At 42.7% G+C, this 19183-nt stretch overlaps 1 protein-coding gene across 2 annotated transcripts in view; it reads right to left on the bottom strand.

Moving 5' to 3' along the window:
• ScsbetaA (Succinyl-coenzyme A synthetase beta subunit, ADP-forming) overlaps positions 1-19183 on the bottom strand; it is a 62361-nt gene that overhangs the window by 39897 nt on the left and 3281 nt on the right. For both annotated transcript variants that reach the window (XM_065441281.1, XM_065441282.1), the window contains exons 3-4: positions 14861-14960; positions 2772-2934 (exon numbers count right to left, since the gene is read on the bottom strand). In XM_065441281.1, the coding sequence (XP_065297353.1) occupies positions 2772-2934; positions 14861-14960 (263 nt within the window). The remainder of the gene's footprint in view (positions 1-2771; positions 2935-14860; positions 14961-19183) is intronic.

Here is a 19183-nt window from a genome sequence, read left to right as displayed (position 1 = left end):
ACAAAAAGAAACGTCAATTTCGCTTCGCTAAACTGAGGCCAAGCCCTAGCTCCTGGGAAAAATACTATGTATCTGAACACGCCTACCTGATAGCTATCCGGCAACAGAAGCACTCATTTTTTCATTCAGACCTACCCCGCATGCTCAGCAGTAACACCAAAAAATTTTGGCAGGTTATCAATCCCCAGTCATCCCGTGGTGTCAGAATTTCGAAAGATGGTGAAATCTTATCCGATATTGACTGTGCGAAACTGTTTAACAATGCATTTTCATCTGTTTTCACTACCGAACCACACGTGCCTCTTCCTGTTTTCACTGTTGCTGTCATGGCTCCAATGCCGGATATTATTTTTTTCGCCAGATGGAATATCCGCACTAATTGATAATCATAAATTATCTTCATCAGCTGGTGTTGACGATATCACGGCAAAGCTTTTAAAAAACACGAAGCACATCTCTGCCATGTATTTAACCCTGCTGTATTCCCAATCACTATCATCAGGCATGCCTCCTAACGAGTGGAAAAAGAGCAAGGTCATTCCAGTCTTCAAATCAGTAACCGTAATTCACCCTTAAATTATCGTCCAATATCCATAACTAGCATCCCTTGCAAAATAATGGAACACGTCATATACTCACACGTAATTAATTTCCTAGACAGTAATAACTTTTTTCATCCGTCGCAACATGGCTTCCGTAAAGGGCTGTCATGTGACACTCAATTAGCTACATTTCTTCATGACCTACACTCAAATCTCGATACTAACCCTGTGACCAATATAATTTTTCTTGACTTTGCAAAGGCGTTTGATAAAGTAGCTCATCAACGCTTATTGTTAAAACTTTCTCGCTTGAACTTCCACCCCAATGTCCTAGCATGGATAAAAGAATTTCTTAGTAACCGATCACAGTCCGTCAGTGTTAACAATACTACCTCAGAATTTCTTCCCGTAACATCAGGCGTACCCCAAGGTTCAGTCTTAGGTCCCCTCCTGTTCCTAATATACATTAACGATCTTCCATTGCATGTTTCCTCTCAGATTCGTATGTTTGCTAATGATTGCGTTGTCTATCGAACTATCACTAATAGTAATGACTGCATTTATCTTCAATATGACCTGAACAACATTACAGCCTGGTGTGATCAATGGTTAATGGTACTAAACAATAATAAATGTAAATCTATGTCAATTTCCCGCAGCCATAATCGGCATGACTTTATCTACACAATTAATGACATCCCAATCGACACTGTAAACTCTATAAAGTAGCTAGGCGTTACGATCACACATGATTTAAACTGGTGCTCGCATATAACTTACATCATATCATCTGCTAACAAAACCTTGGGATTTCTGAAACGCAATCTCTGCAACGCTCCTCAACAAGTAAAACTACGAGCATATAAAACACTGGTTAGGCCAAAACTCGAATACGCATCACCCATAAGGCATCCTCACCAGATTTACCTCAGCAACGCATTAGAATCCATGCAGAACTGCGCCGTAAGATACATTCACTCGACTACTCATATGATATCAGCATATCACCATTAAAAGTAGAGTCTGGTTTGGACACACTAGCGCACCGTCGCCGTATCACGAGCTTATCATTATTCCATAAATTCTTCACCAGCTCGCTTCGCCACGCACCTTACATTGTACCACCTTCACACATATCGCTGCGCACAGGCCACCCACTAAATGTTGCTCGCCCTAGCGCGCGTACTGTCACCTGCTCGTCATCATTTTTTCATCGTACAACTAAAGACTGGAACAGCCTTCCCCACCACGTCGCTGCCATCACCACCACATCTGCCTTCGTGGATGAAGTAACGAGTATTCTGTCTTTAAAATAAGATAGTGGGCAACCTCCTGTATTTTTGTACTACCCACCCCTTATGTAATACCCCGCAAGGGGTCTTTAAGGTAATAAAATGAAATGAAATGAAATAAAACGCAAACAAGGACAAGCGGTCAAGGGACACGGACTACTGCTAGACCGTGTCTCTTGACCTCTCGTCCTTGTCTGCATTGTGCATTTGATTCTTCCTAAGCATTATGGACCAACTCGCCCCGCAACAAGTCTTATGTACCCTTGTATCTTCTAGAATTCCTACTCCTGCCTCGTTTACCTAGAATGAGTTATACAGACTTGAGCACCTTCACTAGGGACAGTACTTGTCACTTGTACACATCTGCCCACGAATCTTAGACTTGAAGTAAGCCTGCAATTTCATGCACTTTATGTTAATTTAAAAGCGAAGTGAAACAGTGCTTTTGTAACAGGTCAGTGCTGAGAACTCAGCTTTGAAGCAATAGTCCTCGGCTGGCAGGTTTGCAGAGTTGATATGATTGCAATAAGCTTCCCACTTGTTGGAATGCAGACATCCTTTCTGAAGTTATTGGGACTGAACTCCAGTTCACAGTTGCTGTCAGAAGAACTCTGCATGCTTCTTCCAAATTCTATCACTAGGTAGATAAACTGAACACTGTCCAAAGATGCAAATTTTTTAGATATCAGCATGTCCCACAGGAACAAAACAAAAATATTGATGACGTTCACGCTGTCAATTCAAGCGTCACCGACAAGCCTCCTCACACGTTCAGCTTCACACTTATACAAGGCCCAAGCCATCCACGCTTAGTAAACATCTTCACTACGTAAACAAGAGAATGTGCCTTCACATTGAATTGGTGTTCTTGGCTGGTTGCTGGTGTGGAAAGCATCAAGCATGCCCTCGCACTCAAATTACTCAGCAAGGAACTCACATTGTATTCTCGCTCCATCATGAGGGCGAAGTAGTACTCGCGGCGGTTGTACAGGCGCTCGGTGACCATCACTTTGTTCACATGGATGCCCTTCTCGCCCGTCTGTTTGGTGCGCAGAGTGTGGCCAATCATCTGGCTGGCAAAACTCTTTGCTTCACTAGGCCTGCAGAGAAAGGACACGTGCCATGCAGAGGCCACCACAAACTTAGCACCTACGATGAGCTGAGGCGTGCGGTCAGCTGCACATCCTTCTCCTGTTTTTAAAATTTATTTAGAAGAGAAACCTTCTTTACTAGATATTGATTAATTGATTTATGGAGTTTAATGCCCCAAGGCAACACTGAGGTCAATGTCTCATAACATCGAGGTTATGAGACATTATCGTGCAGGGCTGCAGATTACTTTTGCCCACTTGAGTTTCCTTATTGTGTGCCTAAATGGGTGCCCCCTTTGAAATACCACTGCAGCTGCAGCCGGGAATCGAACGCTGTCCCCAGCAGCATAACTCGACAGTCATTCAGCCACTACGGCAGGTAGGCAGGTATTGCTTGCAAAAGCTACCTGAGCAGCAAGTTTGTCATACCTCTTTGGCCCATGCCTTCAGTGCCTGTACACATGATTGACCACATGAAAGAAAAGTGTAGTTTCTAGCAAGAAAGTAAGATATGCGCTTCGCTTTTTAATTCTCAGGTCACTGTATTATGGTCTCCAACACTGCAACATGAGCCCTGACTTGATTTTGTAGCCACAAAGTAGTCGGTGTGTTAGCTCTATCTTCGGCTGTTTCGACCTTCACATTCAAACACCTCTGACAAAACAATGTTGTCTGCTGTCAGGGAAAACAATTACACTCGTTCCAATTGCCAAACCATGTAAACATCCGTAAGTGCACATGCCATTTGGGGTACCACTGGATAATTAAGTTACCATCCAGATGCCTCCCATGGGTGCTTGTAAAATAAGTGGACCCCTAAAAAGGAAATCACCAGCAGCTCTAGTTCAAAATGTGTCACTTATTCTCCTTGTACTGCTTGATGTCATTTCACATCACAACCACAAATTAGCAATCATATTAATTACCATGGACAACAGGTATAAAAGTGTTTTCCAAAATTTTAAAAGGATTCTAAGCAAAAGAATTTACTACAAAGAGAAAAATATCAGTAAAATTTTTTAAGTTGTGGTGCACTTTGCGCCAGCATCTGAATATGACAAACTGGCTTCCTTCCTCACTTTGCCCAGAATTTGATTTTTTCTTTAAAACACTGGTGTCTTACAGCAAGCACTCGGCCCTTTCCTTGTCCTTTGCTGCATGCTTTTTCTTTTACAAATGGTATGGTGCCACCATTGAAAAAAAAAGAGCCTTAAAGGGTAACTCTGGCAATTTTTGGTTATCCACTGGCCTTAATAAAATTTTTAATGTACATTCTCTTTTGCACATTGATCACCTCTGCCAAACGCTAAGGCTGCAAGCCATTTAGTTTTGCTGAAAATAAATTTTAAGGATAGGTTGCATGTTTCAGACTCATGCCCACGAATGTATGACGTTTTATTGGCCACCCTAAGTTTGTGACATCAGAAACTACACAGCCACTTCGTGCAGAAATGACGAAGCTGGCTCCGTTTTCTACGAGAAGACGGCCGCCAATCATCGTTTTGGCAGACGTGATGACTGGTGCCTCTCTTCGTCTTGCCGTAGCACAACCTGCTGAATCCGCTGAACAAAACGGCGATCCTTCAGTGTTCGCTGAAATCGCCGATGTCTAGTTTGAAAGAGCTGGAAAAGCTCCCTGCGTCGTCAGGAGACATCCCCAGCTTCGCTTTTTTGGCATTAGCACCATGTGTACTGCATGCTTACCACACCTTCTGCGTGTTTACATTACAGTAGCGTAGAATCTGACATCATCAACTCATCGTGACGTCACACAAAGCAACTATACCTTTTAGTTTTGGCACCTCATTTATCAGTTATTTAATATGACTAATAAGTTTCTAAGCAAATTAAGTTGCCCTACACGGGTAACAGAACCGTCAATGCCATTTGTAAATGACAATATCCTAATATGGTTAAGAAAATGCCGGAGTTGTCCTTTAACCCTAGACAGCATGCAGAAGAAGGCATCTATAACACGGTTCGCACACTTCCTTGAAAACCTTTGAGATTGGAAAAAGTGATTCGAGGGCTCTTAAAACTCCTTAAAAGAAATGTGCTTTCTGAATTCCTTGAACACTGGGGTTGGGGTGACTTCCGAACATTATAAGTAGCAAATTCCACACAGGGGCTATGCTACGGAGAGTTATATCAGGAAACAATGCCAGATCATATTCTTTTGGGAGTGTTGCTAACTGATTGCAATATGGCATGTCCACAGTCACCATGGAGCTAGACAAAGCCAGATCAAGCAATCAAGCTGTGCCACCATTTTGTTGTTTTGCTAATTGGTCCAAACTGCAGCAATTATTGTTGCGCCCTAGGCTCTCTCTAGAAATGCCTGGCAGAAAGCAAAGTTCAGCTGTTTGGCATTAAAGGGTCTGACAACCATACGGAACGTGTCTTCAGATTATAGTGCCGATCAAAAGATTTTTCACTCACAATAATGAGAACATGCATAATTTTATCCCTTAAATAAGAAATTATATTTTTGAATCGGTACTGAAACTCACACAAAAATGACACAAAAAGTCCTGCAGCAAAATATGTTATCGGGCCCTGAAAACAGTGTCCATTTCTACATAAATGTACAGTGTTGCAACTGTAGGTGGCGTTCGGGCCAGGAATCCCCCAAGCCCATTGGCGAGTACGTCCAGTAGTAGGAATGAAAAAAAAAAATGGTTTATTTTACATTATTTACACTGGCTCCAGATATGGAAGCCCACTCCATGCTGGAGCATATTAAATGTCTGAATTCACATCAGGACACAGCCTTCCTCTCTGCACGAAAGGTCTACGCTTTTAATACTGTGGTCTTCCCTAGGCGACTAGACTAGGGAATATGATTACTCGAAGTTGGCCCTTTTCATCATTAGATCATGTCATCAGGTGCAGCTAGAGGGGTTTTTCTGGACATATCAAGTCGGTGTCAACACTGTGTTGACTTCTGGATGAGTGTTGATGAATGGGTAGGGCTGCCTCGTGGTAAAAGTCTAATTAATGCCCTTGGCCATGTTGAGATGCAACAACAGGCTTCAGGTGGCTTCAAATCCTATATCTATAAAGGCACAAGAGAGAGAGAGAGAAATTTATTTACAGAAAGGAAGAGAGGTCGGCCTGAGCTATACCTTGCTCTGGCCTGCTGCTCTACAGTGGGGAAAAGGGACGGGGAGGGATAGGGCTGATGAATGATGATGGTATAAGGAAGAGATGCGTATATACAAATTCACAGAGTTGTGGCATCTCTAAAGCCATGCATCCAGCCCAGTGGCTTAAAGAAAAGCTATAGCAGCTCCTGTTACCAGGGCTGTGCTGGTTGCATTAGGCCAAAGACCTAAAAGAAACTCACTCGATAGCAGTCTCTCATGGATCTTTGCAATGGAAGAGACAAGTTGCTGTCGTTCTTGCGCGTACGTGGGACACACGTAAAATATATGTTCAAGTGTTTCTGGCACCTCACAGCATTCACAGTTTAGGCTAGTATCACTGGCACCTATCATATGTCTATAACGGTTGGTGAATGCGACACCAAGGTGAATCCGGTGCACCATGCTCGTGTGGCTTCTTTTGAACTTGTGAGGCATACGAAATTTCATTTCTTGGTCCCATTTGCGTAATCGCTTGTGTCGTCGATCTGGTTGGGTCCAGTGTTCCAACGTAGAGTTGCGGTTTACCATCGAAGTAAGACTTTGCGTCTGTTCGTGAGAACGGAATGCGTACTTCACAAGCATTATCTAAAGCAGTTTTTGCTTCAGCGTCTGCCCGTTCGTTCCTGATCAGGCCACAGTGTGAGGGTATCCACTGAAAGGTGACATTGTGGCCATTTCTAGTTGCGTGGTCGACACTCTCTGTAATTTCTATAGCCATAGAATAATATGGGCCCCACCTGAGGACATGGTCAATCATTTAAAGAGCTGGCTTGCAATCGCAGAATATCTTTCCAAGCGTGAGGAGGATCTTCTGAGAGAAATTGCAGTGCCTCTCGGATAGCAACAAGTTCTGTGGCAGTTGATGTTGAGCTATGGTCTAGTTTAAACCGCCGAGCGGTGATCACATGTGGCATGATGAAGGCTGCAGTGGAGGCATATGGTGTGACAGAGCCATCAGTATACACGTGTACAGTATCCCCGTACTCTGCAGAATTGTGCAACTGGGTGAGTTGCCTGAGGCCAATAGATGCAACAGATGACTTTTTAGCAATTCCAGGGATCTGCAATGTCACGACAGGTTTAGGCAGAATCCACGGGGGTGTTCTCGGAATACAGGCGGGAGAAAACCTTGACAGCAAAACACTTTGATGGCGCGATATAGTCCTTGAAAAGCTGGAACCTGGGTGGGTAGTAGGGAGCTATGACAGAGGATGGTGCCTGCGTCGGATCAACACGCGAAGGTACGTTCGAAGAGGCTCGCAGAGCAAGTATACCCCAATAGGACAAGCACGAGCTTCTATAAAGACACAAAGATGTTTATTTCCTATTATCGCAAATTATCTACATTTATCTGTGTATCTGTTATCTGCAAATACTTTTATAAAAAATAGCACTGCCTGCGCACAAGATATAGGGTGCCTCTAGGCCATCGCGGTACTGAGGCACCCTGGCAATGAAGCGACACCATTAATTGATGGAGCACTGCCGTCTCACAAGCTGCTCACAAGTATAAAACCAGCGTTGTGGCACTGACTGTGCCACAACGACGTGCAGGCATTTACACACCAGCTGACAGGGAGTTTTCAGGATGAGCCCATTGCACTAACTGTGCAACATGCACCACCACACACCTCAGATGACTCTGTCTATTCGTGCAGTGGTAAGACACGTAGGTAGCGACAGTTTCCTCTGAGATGCCTCTGAGTAACAGAAACAGACCTTTAAGGCCACATTTTATCCTTTTGCCGGCAGAAAATTATAAAAAATAGAAGAGGGTCCTTGACATCTCTACAATAATAAAAATTGTTACAACTGTTTGTAGGCTGCAATCTCAGAATTTGATACAACAGCTATTCCGCCACCTAATCTGCATGTGTTTCAAATTTCTCAGTTGTATCGATATCAGTCATTACTACTGCCGGCATCCGTACACAGTACGTAGAAAAGACTTCACAGATTAAAAAATGATGTTCTAACTATTTCCAGACATTTCCCGGATAAACTGTTGAGGGTATAGATGCTTTGGATAGTAAGCTTTCCATCGTACCCAGAAAAGAGGAATGCCTGAAAATCGGTTGTCGATCCCTTCAACGAGACCAACTCGGCCATTGTCAACCATCAAGCTAGAATGCTATTGACATCATTTTAATGTGAACATCAACTCAGAAAAGCGATGTGAAGAGCTTGAAGTGTGTGTCCAACTCGGCAGTTGTTTAGTTACAAGAAATTACAGATAATAAGAAGGAGATATCCCTATTTTTCAGCATATGTGTACAAATAAGGTTTGTTTCCCCCTCCTTCAATGTTGGCTTTCTGCATTCTTGAAATTCTTGAATTGTCCTTGAACTTTGGCTCAAATGTTCCAAGTGAAACCTGGATTCCATAGTCACACTAGAAATATTGTTCAAGAACATCCTAACAGAAGCTGTCACCTGCAAATGCACAGTGCTTCAGCTACATTGATTTAACAGGCATTGACAGGCTCGTTGGCAATACCATGATTTTGGTGGCCCGTCTTTTTTTTTTTCTTTCCAAGTGTGCTGCTTCACCTCCTACATAACTTGTCTATTTCTTATGTGCCCCTTTTAATGGAATGCCATATTGACGGCCATGCGCTCTCACGAGCACAACATGCCATGTTTATTTGAATACAAGCTAAGAATTTTAGTTTTCCAAAAAACCTCAGCCTCAAATTAAATTCCTGGCTTATAGTATGTAATGCTGCTAGGTTCCGGTAACGCTACAAAATGCAGCAGCAGTATTATGTTTTTATCAATGCAGTTTTCCCATGCCAATGCAAATGGTAGCGACTGATGCAATTTCATATTGCAAGGCAGTATTCAAGATACATGCATACTATTTTACAATACTCTTTTGTGAATTTGGTACCAGTATTATGATGCATTCAGCAAGGCATGTGTCAGTGTCTGTATTTCCGATATAACAATGAAGGTATCGCCTATCACAAAATCCATGAAAATGCCCAGAGTCACTGAAGGCAAGCAAATGATGGCAACCAAAGAATTTCTTAGGAGACAGAAATTTTTGCTGGCCTATATTTCTAATAACCAAACACGATCGATAATATAAACAATGTACAATGCACTCTCTAACTTACTTGCAACAAATGGTGAGCGCCACCTCATTTTGATTTTTCTTGCGACAACACGATGTGCTTGGAGTGGCTTATACACGGTGAAAACAAGTGAGTAAACCAAAACTAAAGCGACACTCATTATAGGCTGTGCTCCAAGGTTGATCGCAATCAGGCCAACCCGTTTTAATGGGTGAGGATGGCTAACATGTCCTCGTGAAGGTGAAATTACAAAAATCCTAGAAGAATACCACAGAGCAAAAAGTTCACACACAGAAATGTGCGATGTATAGATTACTTACACTGATACACTGCAACACAGAATTTACAGTCTTTGTGAAAAGTGTGTAGGCTACTCCGTGCTTTCACCATATATGTCATTCGGCTGAGTGTTGTGGTTTCCGTGGCACTCCCAACACTCCAGACCTTGACAATCAGCATGTTTTTTACAATTCCCAGAGTGTTGAAACTTTTGGCATACCACAGGAACTCTTTCAACCCTTTCACATGCTATGTACACAATTGTGTACACTGCAAACTTGCAGCTTTTCCTCACAACTTGTCGCAGTTGCAGCCAATCTGGTGGATTTAGCCAAATTCTCAACACCTTGTCTCGCAACTGTACAGTTTAATGCACCATATGCGAGTGCAGATACAATTAATGTGCACAATATCCAGCATAGAAGCACATGGCTTGATATCACAAGGTAAGGTGCTTTTTCTCTTCTTTTTTCCTGCATTTTTGGTACAGGTAGCATCCAAATCTACGTCCCACTGGTGGCGCAGATCTTGAATACTATGCCTTTGCTGGCTGCATGCAGTGGAACCGATTGCAGGAGGCAGAAACACATCACAGACGTTGGGTTCCGGACACCACCTATTCTCGACAGCTTTAAAGAAATTACTTGCCGATATAATGATCATGAGAGAGCCTGAAGATTCAATTGCAACACCTACATGCAGCTTGCGTATTCTCAATGTGAAAACCTGCGTCAAAAAATTCTGGAATTTGCGTGCCAAAATCTCAATATAATTTTATTTATTTACAAATACTGCTATCTCATTTAGAGACATAGCAGAGGTGGGTTACAAAACTTAAGAACACAAGATGTCAACCAACATGGTTAGGCAGTTCTTTCTGAAATTGATTAGTCGGCAATGAACACAGAGAACCATCTAAGTTATTCCATAATTCAACAGTATGTGGAAAAAAAGAAAACTTATAGCAATCTATTTTTGGAATGAAGGGATCTATGTTAAATGGGTGAGTACGTCGGGTTACTCGTGCAGTAGGTGTGGTTAGCAAGATAGGCGCTTCAATGTTAGTCGATTCGTGTACAATTTTGTGCAGCAGGATTAGAAGGTCACATGTGCGACGAAACGACAATGGGTCCAGTGATAAAGCGTGTGCGTGGCATGACGGTGAAAACATACGGTCGTAACGGCCATAGATAAATCTAACAGCTTTTTTTTTTTTATGGATTCTAATTTGGAAATATCCTTCATGCGATAGGGCGACCACACTACAGAAGCATACTCTAAAGCAGGTCTAATTAGTGATTTATAGGCCGTAAGCTTGCACTCTTTGGTGCCATGTTTTAAAGTTCGTTTTAGGCACCCTAGTTTTCGCATCGCTTTAGAGCAGACTATATTGATGTGATTATGCCAACTAAGGTTAGTTGTGATAGTAAGTCCAAGGTATTTGAACTCGTTAACTTCGTTAATACTGTATCCTTGTGTGCTGTACATGCTGTATAATTATGAGGCACACTGTAGTGAGGGACTCCAGATTAATTTTGACCACCTGGGTTTCTTTAACATGCACACAATGCATAGTACACGGCCATTTTTGCATTTTGCCGCCATCAAAATCAGTGTACAGTCAAAAACTTGTACGAAGTGTCATGGTGGACATGCTTGGAATGGATGTTGCGGAGCAAGGCTCGACTCGGCTAGCCAATGAACAGCTCGAACACATATGCAGCATATGCTTCGCTGCCTTTTCCCTTGTTTCCCGAGAGGAAACTTGGTGATACAAACAGGCAGTGTGTGAACTAGTTTCTGGAGAAAATGCATACAGAAATCATATCATCTGTGGGCTCAAATGAAAAGTAGGATGCTGGTGGAGCTGATTTCCACAGTTACAACTGCATTTAAGACAAAGATCAAGAGAATGTGCAAGATGTAGAAGTTATAGACGTTATCTAGAAGATGTACAAGTTGTGTGGTACCATAAAAAATATTGAAAAAATACTTCAGTGGAAGAAAAAGCCTTTTTATCTCCTCCCTCTTACCCCACCAACACTACCTCAGGAGACAGCTGAAAAGCCTCTTGAGCCCGGACAGCAGCCCAACAGTGCACATGTCTTCAAGTGCATGTCTAATCTTCAAAGTTATTGCTGAAGCGACAAACACATACATCGTTCGAACAAAGCACACGAATGTGAACGTAACTTACAAAAAGTGAGAAGGATGAAGACCGCTGCCAGAAGCTCGCCATCCTGCTCGAAGCAGAGCCAGCTCTCAGTTGTATAATTGCGAATTAGAGGACTGCAGAGGCCGATTGAGAATTTGCCACTCTGCTTGACAAAAGACCGCTACTGCTTCAACAGTTCTCGTGTCGTGCATGAGATGCATTGCTGAATTTTATGATCACCGTGACACTTTGTACACAAGTGTGTACATACCTGCAAAAAAATAAACGATGGCACTAACCTATCTGGTTTCACTGAGGCCTACTTAGATGGCTCATTATGAAAAATAATTTTTTTCTGAACAATTTGTGAGCTGCATCTGCAAGGGTTAAACAGCCTGTAGTCAGCATGGCAGTTGCGGGCAACATGGCCTTATAGTTTTGAGAAAGGCTGTACATCGTATGCACTGGCTTTACTTAACAATCTACAGCTTAACTCTGCAGAATGTTACGTACAGTGGAATATCATCGATACAATTATGCATAATACATTATTAGAGATAATACTTCATGTTTTTTTTTCCCCGCAAACATCCCATAGGAGCAACATATTTTCATACAGTTATTGCGATTGTGTTTTCACCTGAAACTGGATAATATGACTGAAGAAGTGGGCTTTTACTGGTATTCCTAAAAATAATAGCTTTATGTTTCAGTGCACAAGCTTAAATAACACTCCAACTAGCCATGTGCAAAGCTCCAGCCCCACTGGAGGAAAAGTGCACGCGACGTCGGCGGTACAACGCTGCTGTGGCAGTGCAGCCACGCAGACTTGTGGTGCGCCACTGCTCGGTTGAGCGAGGAGATGTTTTTTTTTTTATAACTTCAAAAACTTTTCTATGGATATTGAAATGAAGATAGCTCAGTGCAAACTGACGAGCCACTTTAATGCTGCCAAATAAAAGTGCGCTGGCCGTAGTTTCGTGTGGCTGTCGAGTGATGAGGTCTGCATAAAAGTGTTATGCATAGCAGTATCCCTTGACGCCACACAAGCAAGTTTGTCATCGAGTGTGCCCATTTGCATACTTTTTGGAGCTTGCTTTGGATAAGATTTTCAGATCGTACATTTTATTTTCCGGTTCCCGCAAAGATTGTATCAACGAGATCCCACTGTATTGTTTTGTCACTAAAGTTCTTTGATTGAAGTTAACCTAACCTAACCTAAAATTGTGATGTTGATCTGCAAGATAAGTTTAGAAAATGGCATGGCAAGCCATCAGCCCTCAAAATTTTATAGAGGGTCAATCACAGCAGCAACCCATTTCTATGTTCACCAATTTCAATGCTACTCATAACACACATTTTCTTTTGTGGACTTCCATTCAATCTTCATCATGACATGAAAACATGCACACAAATAAAGAACATGCGTACAGAGCACCCATAAAAATGTGCTGTACTAAATATGCAGCTGTAAACAATGCATAGCCATGCAGTGAGAGAGAAAAAAAAATGGAGTGTAGTAGTTTTCCCACTTCCTTTCAGATATACTGCTAGAATATTTTTACCTTCTTTTTAAAAGAGTCAATTGGAATCATCAAACATATCCTTGGCTGCAAATAGCCTCTTTCCGAGTCGAAACAGTGCAAAAGAACAGGACGAAGCGCTTTGTTGTTTTGTGCTCTCGCTATCAAACCAGCTAGACCGCATCAACGCTCTCATACAGCCATTTTCAATGTTCTGAATGTTTAAACAGTAGTTACCCTCTTTTTTTTTACCTGTAAGGGGTTGTCTGTATACACCATTGTTTCCTTGTTCACAAGAGTGGCTTGTCGGGTGAGTTGGTACATGTTGCTTTGTAAGGGCTCTCTTCCTGCTCCTTTTGCTGTGCCTTGCCTCGTGATTTTTTCCTAGTTATCTTTTCTGTTTGCTGGCATTCCCTTACAAAGTATCATGCTTTCTAGATTTTTATGAGCATTGCTGCTTACTCAATCTCTCACCTTCTGCTATACTGTCCTTTAATACACTCAGCACTATTCTTAGGATACGTCACACACTTTCCGGTGTCTATGCCATCCTGTCTCTAACCCCTTTCACACAAACTTTGGTCACTAGGTATGCGCTGCATTTCAATGAAAAGAAATGACAGGGAAGAGCTAGAGGAGGGGCCTGGCCATTCCACACGCCTCGTCAAGCTCTTTAATAAACACGGCACTTGTACATACACTAACTCTTTGTTGTTACTTCCATCATTATTATCATAACAATAATCACCATAACAGTCATCACAATGTATAAAACATATCACATTGCATTAATGTTGTCAATCCTCTGCAAGGAGTAGACATACTGCCCATTTACTATTTTTGAAGATGAAGCTTTCATAGCAGACTTCATATAGGTTTGGAGAATCTGGTAATCTTGTAACCATTTCAAGAAAGGATGGTACTTTTGTGCTTCCAGAGTGTCATAGCGAGTCACAAATGGTATCAAAAGGTAGCTCTCAACGAGATAAGAGAGCTAGAATTAGTCGCATAGAAGATCATTTTAACAGAACAGGGGTAATTAGAGCCAGTATGGTCAAGAATTAACCACATTACGCTAAATGCCTCTAAAGGGCGCACTGCTGTAGATACAGACATGTTGAGGGAAAGCTGCTGCATGGCACAGTTTTGGGGAACAGAGCGAGTTCATTGGACTATACATGGCTTGCGTAGAATTAGTTGCAGAGCTGGTAAAATTTATGGTATGGGAATAATTAATGCCATTATAGCCGAAAATGAGCCACATTGCACCATCAACTCCACTATCTTCTGGACTGACTTATCTGCCTTCTTGATCAGAAAAAACAAGAAATAACCAAGTGTCTAAGCTAAAGACAAGGCCGATGTAATTGCCTGTGAAATATGATACAAATGAGATAAAAAATGAGTAAATAATGAGCATGAAAAAGAGACACAAAGACACACAATAGAGAGTTGTAATCAATATACAACCAAAGAGTCATTTGAACCAATATGTACACTAACCCTGCCTTTTTTAGCATCGACACTTCGTTGACCCTTTCTTTTCTTTTTCTCTTTCAAAGATCCATGCAACCTTCCAGTGCTCCCAGAAAGTGCCATCACATCGCCATAGCTGTGCTAACCCTATGCAGTAGTTCAGCTCTTTGACTGCAGAGGTAAGACAGCAAAAGCGGGTCACACTTGCAAGTGCAATACTTCTTTCTTCATCAATCAGTGCCAGTGCACGCGTATATTAAGCAACAGGTGGGGTACTCACGAAAAGGCCATTTTGACGCCACCCTTGAGCCCACTGTCAAAAGTGCCCTTGCCTCGACCCCCGGCTAGGACAAGAGCCTTGACCACGACATCAGGTGTGCCTTAAAATCAAATACCAGGTCACCTGTTATTTACCTTAATTTGACGTAAACATGTTCAATAACTGAAGTTTTGTCTAATCGTGAGTGTGGCACAAACATACAAACTGGCATGAACTTCTGACTGATTTTATTTCTTGCAAATATTAAGTGTACCGTTTGTGATGAGGAAGGTGAAGTAAAAGCTGCAGATTAAGCAGCTTGACTGGCCCCACCACCTCAATCACTTGACAGCAATAAACAGAGCAGCTTAATCAGACATGTATGTACAAACATGCGTGACAAGAGGAGCAAGGAACATATTCAGAACAAATAATAACAATAGACAACTAAGCACCAAGGGCATTACCCACAACGAAAAAGTCATTTCATAAAACACAGGGAATTTTTTATAAAGTGTATATGGCAAAAAAATATTCTATGCGCTGGTAGCCGCAGTTAGTGTCTTAAAGACAGTACCAGTATTCACTGTGTTGTGTGAAGCAAATAGGTATGTTTTTATGTTTTTGGGGTAGTTTGGAAGTTAGAACAGCATTTATGGAGTTCTGCCCTAAAAGTACATAAAGAGTTGGTAGTCGTGTTACTTTTAGAACTTTATAGCTGAGGAATAAACTAGCAGTGTGATGGGCATTGTAACCAAAAACATCAACTGGTCACAATGCTCCTCTGCTGCTAAACAAATTTTTTAAGTGCCTTTCGTGTGCTACTGCCCTATATTAAAGGACAGTAACATAGGTGAGAGTAAAAGAGACAGTTATATATGAGTAGCTTTTGCCTGAAATACACTGCTGACATTTCTTAGAACATCTAGAGCCCTTACAGAGCTCTTTTTGCAACTTTTCCACATTAGTATTTCAGAGTTTTAGCCACAGGAGAAATATGTATTACCATCTTGGTATGTTAACTGCGCAAAATGTAGATGGGACACGAGACAAGAAGACGACACCACAAGCGCTGACTTTCAACAACGTTCATTTGAAAGAAACACGGCTTCGTATACCTTTGCCCACAAGCGTCACAGACACATCATTGCACGTCATGTGAAACACGCACTTTCTTGCACTCAAGATAATGATTGTATGTGCAAAAGCTCCAGTTATTTTTTGTTAGTAACAAGGATGGCGTGCTAAAACATTGGTTACGAAGTCTGGCAATCTCGGCTGCCTCAATTATCTCCCGAACCAGCAGGTCATTGCGTCTTTTCAGCACTTCACAGAATCTGAATGCTGCGGCACAAGCTTTAGAGGGGCAATCCCCGACGTGGATACCTAGATTTCTGTTTGCCTGCTCGATGCTAAGTTTATGTTACTTTAGCCTTTCGTTTGTGCATCTTCCAGTTTGTCCTATATACTTTTTCCCACATTTCCCACATTTTTTTTTCTCACATTTACCACGGCTTCTGTGCAATCCACAACACGGCTCTGGTGATTTATCGTGCACCCTTGCTGCTTTATCGGCTCTTCTGCATTGACGCGTCGGCAGAGGCTTTTCAGTTTTTCCGGGGCAGTAAGTTCAACATTAACTCCAGCTTTGCATCCTATCTTTTTCGAGCGGTAAGATATGCGAGTACGTAAGGCAGGGCCACGGTCCTTCACTTTTCTTTCATTTTTGTGTTCTTGCCACCTTGCTCGCCATGGGCACGCTCGAGTTTTAGGTTCTTGCTCATTCGTTCCGCAACAGACACAATAAGGTGCGATGGGTAACTAGCCCCAGTAAGGCGGTCAACCTGTCGACGAAAACTTTGTTCTATCGTGTGGATGCACGATTTTTTAAGCGCATTTGCTAGACAAGGGCTAGCAATGGCTCTCTTCACCAGTTTTGAATGCGCTGGTTGGAATGACAGTGGCACCTTGTCGCCTCTGGGTTTATAGGCTCAGCAGACTCGCCCCCCTTCTCCAGGTTGCAATGGCGGCGTAGAAGTAGAATATCCGCCTCACGTGCAAGAGGACCGTGGTTCGAATACCGGTGCCTCTCAATGTTCCACCGGATTAAAAAAAATCCGCATGTTGTTAAAATTGCATAAACAGGCCTGGAGCGCGGCCTGATCCCGGTGACCAGAACCGGTAATGCACTCCCTCACCAGAGCAGGATTGGCCACCCTGGTGCAGTACTTGGCCACAACCTCCTATATGAATACAACAATCAAACCCCGGCCCTCAGTCCCCAGCAGCTGTGAAGCAACTGACCACAGCGGTGGTCAGACCTGTGGCGCAGCAGAGGGTGCTAAGAATACCTGGGTCCGAACAGGCCGCCATTGGAATCTGAACCTGGCAACGTTTAACGCTAGAATGTTATCTAGTGAGAAGAGTCTAACCGTGCTATTGCACGAATTAGAAGGCAGTAAATGGGATATAATAGGGCTCAGTGAAGTTAGGAGGACAAAAGAAAAGATTGAGTGAGGGAACAAACGCGTGTTAGTGACATCTTAGTTGAAATCAAGAAAAAGAAATGGGCATGGGCAGGACATGTAATGAGGAGGGAAGATAACCGATGATCATTAAGGGTTGTGGACTGGATTCCAAGGGAAGCGTAGCAGGGGACGGCAGAAAGTTAGGTGGGTAGATTAGATTAAGAAGTTTGCAGGGACATGGCCACAATTAGTACATGACCGGGGTAGTTGGCGAGGTATGGGAGAGGCCTTTGCCCTGCAGTGGGCGTAACCAGGCTGCTGATGATGATGATGATCTTCCCCCTAGAGAGCTCGAGTGTGAGATCAAGGAATCTCAAAGACCCTTGCGTGGGGACCTCGTGGGTAACAGCAAGTGGCTGAAGCGCATGAATGAAGCATGTTACTGCCTCCAAAACTGCGTCATGTGAATTCGTGCCATAGCCATCACAGAGAACTAAGTAATCATCAACATAACGAAAGACTTTTTGGATGCATGTTCTGGTTAGGGCATTCTGAAGTAATCTATCTTTCTGGGCAAGATACAAATCACTAAGTGCTGGCACAATACATGATCCTACACACACACCACATTTCTGCAGGTACACATTCCCTTCCCACATAACATGAGTGGACTTCAAATATACAGAAAGGAGTTCCAGGAACTCACTAGTCAAAACCCTACACGCATGTTGAATAGCGACAGCACCGTGTGCATCTACACATTTTTCCATGCACTCCAGAATGTCATCTTGGGGGATCGAATAATATAAATCTTTACCGTCCACAGAGCATACTACAAAGTCAGTGCTAGAATTGTCTCTTAAGAACCTTATTACATCGTCTGAGGATCTCAACAGGGCAATCGCTTTCTGCCATGTGCTCTTCTCGGATACCATAACCCGGAGGGACTACTCAGGTTTATGCGTTTTTACAGTAAAAAACATGTCAAGGGATGATTTTTTGCTAGTTTCGATGCTATGCACTAGGCGGTTGAGCTTGAGGTTTCTGCACAGCTTCTTTGCAGCTGACTTTGCTTTTCGTAGAACCGACTTTTCATGACTGTTAAAAATGGAGCTGATGGCATCAAACTCCTTATATTGGCAGACATCTTTTGGCATAACAGCGAAGCCCACCGCCTTATCAGAAGTAAGCAACGAGAGCAAATGTTTTTTCAAATACGTCACGACATGAGTGCGAAAAAGTGCTTGTTTCAGATTAATGACGTGTCTGTGACACGTGTGGGCAAAGGTATAAAAAACCATGTTTCGTTCAAACAAACGTTGTTGAAAGTCAGCGCTTGTACGGTCGAACCTACTCATAACGATACCAATTTAACAATATATCGGTTATAACAATGAGTAGCTTCTGCACCGTCAACTTTTGTATGTTTTACATTGTGAAATAACCTGCTTACTACAATGCCTAGATGCTGCATTATCGGTTATAACGATGAAGTCTGGCTCCTGGGTGTCCGAGCTGAAAGGTAGTGAAAGGTGAAATCCTTGAAAAGAAAAAAAAAAAAAAACGAGAAATTCGAGCCACTACATGATGGGCCGCTGCTCCAACAGCCGCCGCGCGCTCACTTTCCAGCCATCTCCGCGCGGCTCTCTCCCATCACCCTTCGACTCCTCTGAACATGAATTTGCTGCGCCCTTAGCTCTACACCGCCCCACCCTCTGAAACACAAATTGACTGCACCAATTGCGTCGCTTGCAGATTGCTCGCATGTTGCTCGCTGGCTCCTCATTCTGTGCAGCTGTGCGAACAGCTTAATTACTCGTATTCATCTTTGTTGGTTGTGTCGAAGTCATTCCTGGCCACGTGTTTTCTCAGCTTT

The sequence above is a fragment of the Dermacentor albipictus genome, chromosome 1 (genome assembly GCF_038994185.2).
Source record: "Dermacentor albipictus isolate Rhodes 1998 colony chromosome 1, USDA_Dalb.pri_finalv2, whole genome shotgun sequence".
NCBI lineage: Eukaryota > Metazoa > Arthropoda > Arachnida > Ixodida > Ixodidae > Dermacentor > Dermacentor albipictus.
The sequence above is the reverse complement of the archived record's forward strand: the minus strand, read 5'-3'. Positions and strand labels throughout refer to the sequence as shown.